The following is a 12,507-nucleotide window of genomic DNA, read 5'->3' on the forward strand; positions in this document are numbered from 1 at the left end:
TTCAGAAAACACTTGCTTATTACACATTTTCATTGTAAATTGAAATAAGATCACAGTTCATTCCATAAACTGCGAGCAAGACCAGAAGTCATGTCCCCCACCTTAAAATTCAAAACATAGGAACACAAGAAAGAGGTAATTATATTATCAGTTAACAGTAGTATTAAACAAAATTTCTTTGATTTCCCATCCTGCGAAAATATTAAATGACTAACTCTGAACAATGCAATAATTACTTTTATTTCACAATTTTGGTTGCTTAGTCTATAACAAAGTAATATGAAAAGTTTAGAAATGTATAAAACAATTTCAAATTACTCTCTCCCTTCCCCCTAAACCCACCCACCCACCCACCCACCCACTATGCAGCTTGCTCATCGTCACAGAATAAGGGGTATGATGGATGTTCTAAATCTCGGATACTCCTTAAAGTCTTTCAGATATTTATGATGTTTTTCTCTTGCCCAAATGGTCAGCTGAAAGAAACGAATGAATGCGTATACTCCAGCTGTAAGAAATAAAGAAAGAAAGAAAAACACACAGAAGTGTGACGGTGCATTAAAAAAGAGATATAGATAGAAGTAGCACAATCCAATGTATGCGAAGCAAATTGCTTACCTGGTATACATTGAGTCATTATTGCAAAACTAATCAAGCTTCCCATCTACAAGATAAAATAAATGTTAGTATATGTAACAAACCTCTGTATGGTAAAATGATAATTTACATATCGCTTTCTAACCACATGCACCCAATGGGAAACCTCTGAAGGGGTCAGAGACGGCTACATTTGCAACATACACTGCAACACTTGCAAAAGGTCACCAAAGCACTGGAAATTACATATGCCTTTGAGTAAGTTATAGTGCAAGAGTGAATAAGATAATAGGTTTGGTATGGCTGCCATCTGCTTATCCAACATCAGATAAATTATCCAATTTAATGCGTAAATTTGGTAGTGGAGGCTGACCTATTTATTCAATAAACGTCTGGTGATCAGGGGATTGTGGGATAAGATTAGACGCTTTAAAATGTTTAGAAATAGTGTTGTATAGGCTTCAAACATTGCTGGGGTTCTTTACGATAAAATATGTAACAAACTACCAGTAAGATTTGAAAAATTTCCTCAATTCATTAAAAAAAAAAAAAAAAAAAAAAAAAGGAAAGGAAGGAAGGAAGTAGTGGAAGGCAGTTCACCACCCTGGATCACCTGGTTGAAGCACATCCCGTTAAATGAACACCATGAGAAAATGCTATGAAATACAAAATGTGTCTGCCATTTTCTTAAAACCATTGTATTTAATAACTTTCACCTTTTGTGATGGTGACACTTGCAATGTTACTTGGACAGAATAAAGTAATGGAACATTCCAAACTGGGGTGAAGTGTACAGTGGAGATTGTTTGAAAGACCTGTTTAGTTGTGGGTTCCACCAACCTCCATGATGATCTGTGACAATACCGTCTTACCACGATACCCTATGCTCTGGGAAGCATTTTATCTAAAAACAGTTTTTCCATTGTAGAATTAATAAAAGGGAAAACATCTTCTGTCCTTTATTGCCAAAAAAAAAAAAAAAAAAAGCAAAAGCAACATTTCTACCTTAAAATTTATTTAAGCCCAGGTTCAGTCACAAAGCAAGTGGTGACGCAGAGTTTATTACAGTTATACGGGTCCAGGTGGGAAAACAGACACTGCACCCATTCATGCATTCTGCCTACTGCGGGGAGTGCTGACATGCATATTATTTGTATCTTGCATACCTCATATGTGTAGTTAGGGCAGGACACAAAGACATAAAGCCAGGTAAAAGGATTCCTAGTTGCTTGAGGGAATCTTTGGGCTTTTGGAACTTTGACATATTGAAAGAAAATAAAATATATTAAAGTTAACGTAAGGAAATAAGTAGATTTAGGACAAAATGATTTCCTCAGAGACAACAATTAACCTTCATATGCAAGTGTTCAGAAATCCACCAATAGACAGCAATGTCACACCAAACGTATATATTTTCCTTAACACTTACATGTCACTTTGCTTTCATGTGCTGCATGCTTCCATGACTGGCTCGTAAGCAAAAGATTAGTGGGAGTTCCTTTCCTGAGCTGTACCGGCTGTTTAATACCACCTGCTGCGATAACTGCCATTTCAAACTGCACCTCCCACTAAATTCGGCCAGCACTGTGACCTGTATGTCTAGTTTTAATGTTTTAGTGAAGGAATTAATGGTCAAGGCAGCACTAAGACAATCACTGAAAGTGAACCCCTATATTACCCAAGCCCTTACTATTAACGTCTACACTGCAATAACAGTTACACTAACAAACGTAAAAAAATAAATAAAAAATAAAATAAAATAAAAATCAGACAGACACAGATGGTTTGCCCACCATTACCAGGAGTCATTTTCGAGCAACAGCTGTTGACTTTTTTTTTTTTTATTATTTATTTTTAAACACTTTATTTAAAGTACAACTAGCCGTGCAACAGGATAGCAAGGTATTAGCTGCAACAAAGCACAATAAAAACATATCGCACCCACGGCCTGCATTGTAACAGTAACAGAAAATAAAGATACAACAGGAGAATAATTCAAAAAGAAAAACAAATGTATAGATCTCTCCATTGGGGAGATATCGATACATAGTTTCCCATTTAAGGCTACTGGCCCTGGTGTTCCTCATAAGATGCCCATAGCTGCCATATTGCTTGTAAGGCTGTTGCGATGCATGGTGTATCTACCTGCATCCACAACTGAGCTTTTGCTCTCCTAGCGGCTAGTGAGATTTTGTTTAGTAGTTTCTGTTCGAGGAATCAGTCTATCCAAGGACTTAGACAGGGGAAGAGCCCAAGAGCAGCTACTGCCATTTTAATTCAACTTATTGTTGAATTGGATTCATAGCAGCAGCTGTATTACAAACCAATGATTGAGCTGAACTAAAATGGTGGCAGCTGAGGCTCAGGAATATAGCTTGCACTAATATTTTGTTTGGATAGTCTCAGCCAAAAAAAAAAGATTCATGATGAATACATAATAAAATTGGCATACCACAATTGTGAATATGAACAAGCAAAAGCAGCATAGTACACATCCCATCTTTCAAAGCACTTTAACAAAGAAACGCACCACAAAATGCGCCACTTCCTTCCCACAGCTTTTAATGATGATTTCAGGTAGCACTGAGAGAGGTTTGTGCCATTAGTGACCCAACAGAAAACACCTCCTCTTAACCCCACACCACTACTACTACCCAATACTCATTGTAAGAGTTTGTTTGCTAAAAAGCAAATTGTAGTGAATGGAAAACTGAATTGAAAAATGAAGTCCAAAATGGCAAATTTCCACTGAGCCATATTCAAACATTGGCTTTTTTAGTTTAGATTTGTGATTTGGATTTCAATTAAAGATAGTTTCTATAAAGAACACCCTCAGTGTTTCTAAATATGAATGACTAAAGGGACATCAACAAAAATTTAAAAAATAAATAAAAAATAAAAAAAATATGTACCATCTGCTTTCATGCTGTTGAGTGCTACATGAACAGAGAAGTTGCCCGTTTCACATATCTGTAAGAAGAAAAGATAATGCAACATATGGTGAGAACAAGAAAGGCACAATAAAAATGTATAATATATACCGTATATACTCGAGTATAAGCCGAGTTTTTCAGCCCATTTTTTGGGCTGAAAAACCCCAACTCGGCTTATACTCGAGTCAAGGTCTGTATTATGGCAATTTAACTGCCTCTGAACTGCCACTGGACCACCAGGGAAGGAGAGCCCCCCTCCCTGCCATGTATCAAGCAGGGAGGGGGGACGAAAAATAAATAAAAATATAAATAAAATAAGAAATAATAATAAAAAATAATAATAATAATAATAAAAAAAATAATAATAAAAAAAGGGGGTATAAGGACCACTGTGGGAGGGGGGGGGGTATAAGGACCACTATGGGAGGGAGGGGGTGGGATAAGGACCACTATGGGAGGGAGGGGGGGATAAGGACCACTATGGGAGGGAGGGGGGGATAAGGACCACTAGGGGAGGGGAGGGGGAAGTAAGGACCACTAGGGGTGGGGAGGGTAAGGACCACTAGGGGTGGGGAGGTAAGGACCACTGAGAGAGGAGGAGGGGAGGTCAGGACATATGGGGGGGGGGGCAAAATATCCTTGCACCGGCCCTGCACACACTGCATTCATACACTGCACTCATACACACACACACTGCACTCATACACACACACACTGCACTCATACACACACACGCTGCACTCACACACACACACGCTGCACTCACACACACACACACGCTGCACTCACACACACACACACGCTGCACTCACACACACACACACGCTGCACTCACACACACACACACGCTGCACTCACACACACACACACGCTGCACTCATACACACACACGCTGCACTCATACACACACACGCTGCACTCACACACACACACGCTGCACTCACACACACACACGCTGCACTCATACACACACGCTGCACTCATACACACACACGCTGCACTCATACACACACACGCTGCACTCATACACACACACGCTGCACTCATACACACACACGCTGCACTCATATGCACACACTGCATTCATTATACACACACTGTAAATAAATATTCAATTAATATATTTTTTTTAGGATCTAATTTTATTTAGAAATTTACCAGTAGCTGCTGCATTTCCCACCCTAGTCTTATACTCGAGTCAATACGTTTTCCCAGTTTTGGGGGGAAAAATTAGGGGCCTCGGCTTATATTCGGGTCGGCTTATACTCGAGTATATACGGTACATATATAATGCAATGTTAAACACAAATACACACACCAGGCAAGCCATAAGACTTTCTTTTCCCACAGAAATCTCACTTTCACAGTGCTCTCACTGCTGCAATGGATTCTGGGTAGGCATGTGCAAATGAGCTCAACAAAGAACCACATTTTTGCCTCATAATTCCTCTTTATACATGGATTCCTGTATACAACAGCTTTGAAACACAACTCAGGAAGAGGTGCAATGCCAGTCATGGACAGCTGTTTCGTTGAGATCTCAACTCATCAGCGTGTTGTGTTTCAAAGCTGTTGTATGCAGCAGACACATACTCCAAGGAATCCATGTATAAAGAGGAATTATGAGGCAAAAATATGGTTCTCTGTTGAGATAATTTGCATACGCCTACCCATAATCCCTTGCAGTAGTGAGAGCACTGTTAAAGTGAGATTTCTGTAGGAAAATCAAGTCTTATGGCTTGCCTGGTGTGTGTATGTGTTTAACATTGCATTAACTACCACTTATTTCACTACCACTACAACTACCACTTATAAGTGGATTATCTATAATATTCAGAAAGCAGGCGATTGTGTAAGTTGCCGGAGGCAGATCCAAACCGGTTGCAGAGCCACAAACCTTGTGATGCTTTTCCAGCTGTAAAGAGACACTACAGTCACCTGCTCAATTCTCTGCCATTTAGGAGGTAAATCACTTGTTTCTGTTCATGCAGGAGATATTCTAAATTAAACAGACTGTACAATAAAGTGTAAAGATTAGATTTCACATGAAGTGTGTATGAAGGCTGTGCAAGTCACATGCATGGAGGTGTGACTAGGGATGCACAAACAAATAAAATTTCACTCCTAAATGACAGACAATTGAGCAGTGAGATTGCAGGGGATTGATCTATACACATAAAATGTGTAAAACACTATAGGGTCAGGAACACAAACATGTACACCTACTTGGCTGACATCAGAAGTAATGATCTCTGCCAATGATCTCTGCCAAGGAGGCGGGGTTAGGGTGGAACCAAATGTTGCCCTGGCCAGTCAGCATCTCCTCGTTAAGATGCACTGAATCAAAGCATCTCTATGAGGAAGTTTCAGTGTCTCCATGCAGAGTGTGGAGACTCTGAACGTCAACCTGGGAAGCACCTCTAGAGGAGTGGCCACTAGAGGTGTTCCTAGGCTGCAATGTAAACACTGCCTTTTCTCTCAAAAGACAATATTTACATCAAAAAGCCTGCAGGGACTGATTATACTCACCAGAACAACTACAGTAAACTGCAGTTCTGGTGACTATAGTGTCCCTTTAACCCCTTAAGGACCAAACATCTGGAATAAAAGGGAATCATGGCATGTCACATGTCCTTAAGGGGTTAAGCTAAGGTGGTTCTGAAAGCTATAGGGCCCCTTTAAAAGTAGTAAAGCTACATGGGAGCTGTAGTTTCTACACCCGCTAGTTTAAGATGTAAAATATCTCATGGAATAGAAATCTAATGTATCAAGGCTAACCGTTATATTCTATAAAAACACAATTTTTTTTTAAATTACAAGAAAACACATACAAAAAAAAACAAAAAAAAAAACAATGGATTATAAATGAGTGGCCATTCCAAAATTATAGTCATGCATGTAACCTACCAGGAACAAGATCAAGGACAAAGCAATCTGTATTTTTCCAAAACCTGTAAAAACAAAAACAAGTCAGAAAATCATGGTGCATGATAGATTCAGGCGTTACCTGTCACTGGTCAGACTTACTAGGTGGTGTGTATAGCGGGTGATTGATATAATATGCAAACCAGGCTGTAAATCCCAAGTAATAATAAGAGTTCTGAAAAAGAAAAAAAAAAAAAAAAAATCAAATGCACAGATGTATTAAATATAGGGAATATTAAAAGTAATGGGCAGCAATTAAAAACATACATTTTCAACAAATTGCCATATTTTCTTCAGTTTTCTTTCCCTGTAAATTAGGCATGCATGATGTATGTTTAAAAGTTTAAAAGTCTACTAGAAAGGGACATATGTTTTTTTTTTACCCAACTACTTAAATAGTAAATGAAAGGTAGATTGAAAACATAGCATACATAATAGAACAACCAACGTAAGTCTTGGTTCTTGTTTATTCTTCTATAATAGCAAAAGTACAGAATGTGCCTGAATAGCACTCTGCATTCACAAAGGTCTAGCAAGGTCTGCTGAGTGATGGGCAAGATACAGCATTGTGGTTTCTCAGGTAAAAGTGCAGTAGATAATCTCAAATAAATAATATTTTAAAAAGTGAATCAACATTTTGTAGTCTACATATGAGAAGAGGGGTGAGGAATGGAAATTCATTGTCGAGTACCCCATTTAATCCTTTGGTTTCTAAACTACATCATATTCACACGTGATCTCTGTGGTACAGTAATAGCCCAAATACTTAAGAGGCAGAAGGAACGACAGTCCTTGAAAACTTAATTATGGCTGTTTATTTACTAAACTCCAAATTGCAATTAATTAAAAACAAATTGTAAAATGAAGGTTAAATCGGATGTAAAAGCTCTCCAAGGTACCTAAATCATAGCTTAGCTAATTTAGCCTAAACTATGTGTAACAGATCCTGTCAGGGACCCATGGTTTCAGGGTAGGGCTTCATCTTGCTTGGGTGGTGACCCGCAGTGATCTATAAATCACTTAAGTACAATTTTATCTTGGAATAAGAAGGCTTCAACAGAGGTACTCAGCCTGAGTACTGAGCTCCACTACAACTGGTGGCAAGTGTTGGGATGTTCCAGTAACAAGGAGAACCGCCCATTGAAGACCACCGAGTTCAGTGGACCAAGGTGCTCAAGAAGTGGATGGAGCCGACTTACGCGAAGCACCTTAAAAGGAACTGATGGAGGCGAGAGGAAGAATAGCAAGCAACAAGTCAAAAAGAATATCCTAATTGCTGAACTGATGGAGGTTGACAAAGCCAGCAGTGCATCCTCGAACTAGTCATTTGAACAACATGAGTTCCACAGCAAGATGAAGCTGCGACTGTACTATTATGGCTCAACCCATCAGCAGAGACGATCCAGCGCACCATGGAAGAGGTGAACACCTTCCTAATGGCAGAGCAGGACAGAGCCCACCAAATCCAGATGGAAGGGATGAAGCAGCTAGGAGGTGCGACGCCAGCCTCCAAAATGTCCCTGCAAAAAAAGCTTGCTGGAAAGCTCTCAGGGCAGGCTGCCGAGGCTTATCGGACTGTCCCTGATGCAGAGCTAAGGAATAATGATCGTGTCAAGGAAGTACTCATGGCCCAGTACACAAGCACTACTGAGATATATCGCCAGTGATTCCGGGATATGCAGAGTGGACCTGCAGAACACACCGAGCAGCCATGAACTCGATCCTGGGCTGCCAAGTGACTACAATGGAGGATGTAGGAGTAGTATAATAACGTAGCACACAAAGTGCAACAATGGGCATGGGACAGACGGCCACTAACCCCCAATTGACTGATGAGTACCAGTATGCCCGTCAACACCAAAAGCCAGCATACCGCCCTGCCAACATCAGCACCAGACTGGCCATACCCCAATGCACTGGAGCACCCATTAGAACAGCAGCTATGCAGACAGCACCTAAACTGGGTCCTCCAGGCCATGCCTGCAGACAATATGGGTGCGTGCACCGGAAATGCCCTCAGGAGAGGAATTGGACCCCATGGCTTCGACTGGCATCAGCTGCCCGAGCAATGGTCCATTGCTATCAGGAGTGTGACGTAACGCCGCCACTGAGTGCCATACCAACATGTGTCCCGGTCGGGTTACCAGGGGTCCGCTACAATTGGCGGCAAGTGGTGGGATGGCACTTTCCAGCAGAATGGAGCCAGCGTTAGTCAAACAAGCATGGCGCCCAGCTACAGTAAGGAAGAGTTTGACAATCTGCTGATGAGGCTGCTGGCTTTCTATGGACCCAACTGAGAAATATGTACAGGACACAAGGAATATCGTGGCCAGGCACCTGCAGCGCAAAGCAGAGCGGCAGTGGGAGTTATTGGGAGTGAAGGCAACTGGTCTCGTTCCTCAGCGGCAGTCTGAGGTCCAGGGAACAGAGACAACTGGTCTTGTTCCCCAGCTGCAGTGTGCATCCAGGGAGATAAGTGGGAGTTTTGGAGTGCTCAGAGGCCCCTCTGTACCGGAGGCTGGGCTGGGTGTCCTCCCTGGCTAAAGGCACCTTATGTCTATGTCCCCCTGTACCTAGGAGGGTGCAGGGTGCCAAGCCGGCCAGACCCCAGGACTGTAGGGGCTGGCCAAGGACAAGTGTTGTTGCAGGCATGCCACTCCCCGACTATGTGTCCACTCCAGAAGGCAGCAAGCTGATCCGTGTGGATTATGCTGTGGCTGTCGGAGGTGGACAAGGGGGAGATGTGTGGTGGAACACCACCACTGAGTGCCATACCCCCATGTGCCCCCCCCCCCCCCCACTTGTCCAGTCACATTGCACCCCCAAGGAATTTGACTGTAGACTCAAGGGGGTCCTGACAACTTTTTGCATGCTGTCGTGGGTCTATTTCTACAGGGGGAGATATGTGATGGATGGCCTAATTTGTTTGGCGCAGTCCACAAGCTTGCAGTGCCATTTTTGGGACCATTTTACATGTGTCTGTATATGCCGCTGTGGGTCAACAAAGGGGGGGCAGCAGCTCTGTAAAATATAGTTAAGTGAAATGTATTGCTTGATTGCTTATCTGTGCCTCTCACTTCCTTTTCCTGTCACAGCAGGACGTTATCCCTCTTTCATCTCCCATCGGCTTCTTGGGATGGAAACCCCTGTTTTGTGTTGGAGACCACCTGTAGGGGTCTGTGCATGTAAAACCTTGTGTGACGAAATAAACAGAGTTTAATATCTGTTGTACTCCCAGAGCTGTGTGTTGTCCAGTTACTGGGGGGAAATGGATGCCTGCTTGTTGTAAGGGTTCCTGAATAGCTGAAGGAAGGGGATTAGCGGAGGTAACCGGTCGGGTTACCAGGGGTCCACTACAAGGAGAAACTGTTCACCACACCACTACTATCCCGGGCAAGACCTGATCCACCCCCATAGAGGAAATGTGGGGAATTCTACATGAGGCTGACCCAATACAAACAGCCACTGACAACTGCCAGCATCATTGCCAGGCTGTATGGATTAAGTACATGAGCTGAGTGACATGCTCACCCTTGTTAAAGGACCACTATAGGCACCCAGACCACTTCAGCTCAATTAAGTGGTCTGGGTGCCAGGTCCCTCTAGTTTTAACCGTGCAGCTTAAAACTGCTATGTTTACACTGAGGGTTAATCCAGCCTCTAGGGGTGGGGGGGAACTAATGACCCTATAGTGCCAGGAAAACAAGTTTGTTTTCCTGGCACTATAGTGCTCCTTTAAGCAACACTTTATTCCTGAAGCAAACCAGACCAGACAATCTGTGGCTGTCAGGGCAGACTACTGGACACACCTAGGGTGCACCTAAATTGAGGCCCTGGGTCTAGAGATGCTGAAATCAGACTGATGAAAGATTTGCCAGCAGAGGTTTTGCTGGGCAATGACTTGGGCCAGCTTATCAGCATTCTGCAGCACACTGGCAAAGGATGCAAACCTAGTCACCACTAGACAACAAGCATGTGCTGCACGATTCAGCTCTACCTGGAGATCCAGGTAGGACACTCTGCCCCTACTCAGACTGTGACCATAGCCCCCATCCCTGGAATACCCCAGCTGAGTTTGGAAGAGAGGTAGTAGAGGATTCATCTCTGCAGGTGTACCGAGACAGGGAAAGGGACAAATAGGGCGGGTTAGAGGGAGAAAGATTCTCTTGGCAAGGTGCTGTATTGGGTGTCCAAAAGGAGGATGACAGGGTTGGAACCGATCCAGACTAAACAATTTATAGTGTGCCCAAAAGAATAGCAGAGTGCTACTGAAGATCGCGCATGATATTTCCCCTCTCAGGACACTTGGAAGTAAGCCACACCAAATACCAGCTAAACCAAAGTTACTTCTGGCCTGGGATCTCCAAAGACATCTGACGGTATTGTCAGACATGTGACACCTGTCAGTGGGTGGGGAAGCAGGAAGACCACCACAAGGCTAAACTGCACCCCCTATCCATTGTGGAGAAGCCGTTTAACCGGGTGGCTGCAGATATTGTAGGGTGCCTAGCTAAACCTAGTCCCTTAGGTAAGTAGTACATTCTCATTGTGGTGGTCAATGAGACTAGGTACCCAGAGGCAGTTGCATTTACAAATACACACTGAGACAGTGGCAGGTGCTCTGGTTCAAATCTTTTCCTGAGTCGGATTTCCCCAGGAGATCTCGGATTAGGCCACCCACTTCACTGTCGAAGTCACCAACCAACCCTGGAAGCTCTGTGGCATTAAGCCTATCCAGATCTCACCCTACTACCTTTAAACAAACTTACTGTGCAAGTGCTTTAATGGGACAGAGTGGAAACATACAGACCCCTTTATCCCTAAGTCAGCCACAATATCATATCCCTGAAGCAGTTAGCATGGAGAGGAGGAAAGAAATTCATGAAATGATCCAGCTAGGAGTTATTGAGCCCTCTAACAACCCGTGGGCTTCTCCGGTAGTGTTAGTACCGAAGCGGGATGGTGCTACCCGCTTCTGTTTTGACTACTGGAAGCTAAACAGCAAAACTGTGTCAGACACCTATACCATGCCCCGAATAAATGAACTATTAGATCGCATTGCCAGGGGAAGATACCCAACTACAATAGACTTGTGCAATGACAGTCCCCATGTCAGGCTTCGTCACCCAGTTTGGCTTCTACAAATTTAGGGTCCTGCCATTCTGGATGAAGAGTGCCCCAGCCACCTTACAAAGGATTGTGGATTGGCTCATCTATTGCCTCCAGGATTATGCCTTGCATACATAGACAACATTGCATTATTTAGCTCCAAGTGGGAAGAGAACCTAGGTCATATTAGTGCTGTACTAGATATGATTAGAAAAGCTGGCTTAACTCTGAAACCAGCAAAGTGTCACAAAGGGATGACAGAAGTACAGTACCTATGGCACCAGGTGGGGTGCATGATGCAGCAGCCAGTAAAGGCCAAAATAGTGGACGTAGCAAACTGGCTATTATCACACATTCGTCCCAAACTATAGACCCTAGCTAAACCCCTCACGGACCTGATCCAGAAAAACCTTCCAACAGGTAGTCTGGTCTCTGGAATGGGAGCAGGCATTCCAACAGTGAAAAATACATTGATTAATGCCCTGGTTCTGGCAGGTTCTGACCCAACTAAACACTTTCACACACAGATACCTCCATGTTTGGGTTGGGTTGGTATTGAGCCAGGTCAGAGCGGATGGCATCGAGCACCCATTGGCTTACTTGAGCTGCAAACGGTCACCTTGAAAAGTGAGCTACATCACCATTGAGAAGGAGTACCTGGCCCTCAAAAAGCTGCAACTGTATTTGTATGAACAATAATTTTCCCTGCTCGCGGATCACAACCCGTTGGTATGGCTGACCAGGGTGGCAGGGGACATTGCCAGAATCTTGTGGTGGAGCTTGGTCCTCCAGCCCCAGGATTTTACCATACATTACTGCCCCAGTAAGCAACACGGCAATGCCAACAGGTTATCCCACCAGACTGAACTCGAGAAGTGACCGTGAGCACCCTGGACATCCCCAAGCTGACCTATGGGGATGGAGAGCAGTGGGACAGATTAGT

At 43.3% G+C, this 12,507-nt stretch overlaps 1 protein-coding gene across 2 annotated transcripts in view; it reads right to left on the bottom strand.

Annotated features, from left to right (window-relative positions):
• Positions 1–371: 371 nt before the first annotated feature.
• LOC134568657 (very-long-chain enoyl-CoA reductase-like) overlaps positions 372–12,507 on the bottom strand; it is a 101,178-nt gene continuing 89,042 nt past the window's right edge. For both annotated transcript variants that reach the window (XM_063427309.1, XM_063427308.1), the window contains exons 8-13: positions 6,558–6,630; positions 6,438–6,481; positions 3,510–3,567; positions 1,764–1,852; positions 619–664; positions 372–508 (exon numbers count right to left, since the gene is read on the bottom strand). In XM_063427309.1, coding sequence (XP_063283379.1) covers positions 381–508; positions 619–664; positions 1,764–1,852; positions 3,510–3,567; positions 6,438–6,481; positions 6,558–6,630 — 438 coding nt within the window. In that variant the 3' untranslated portion in view covers positions 372–380. The remainder of the gene's footprint in view (positions 509–618; positions 665–1,763; positions 1,853–3,509; positions 3,568–6,437; positions 6,482–6,557; positions 6,631–12,507) is intronic.

This window comes from Pelobates fuscus, chromosome 7 (assembly GCF_036172605.1).
Source record: "Pelobates fuscus isolate aPelFus1 chromosome 7, aPelFus1.pri, whole genome shotgun sequence".
Classification (NCBI taxonomy): Eukaryota; Metazoa; Chordata; class Amphibia; order Anura; family Pelobatidae; genus Pelobates; species Pelobates fuscus.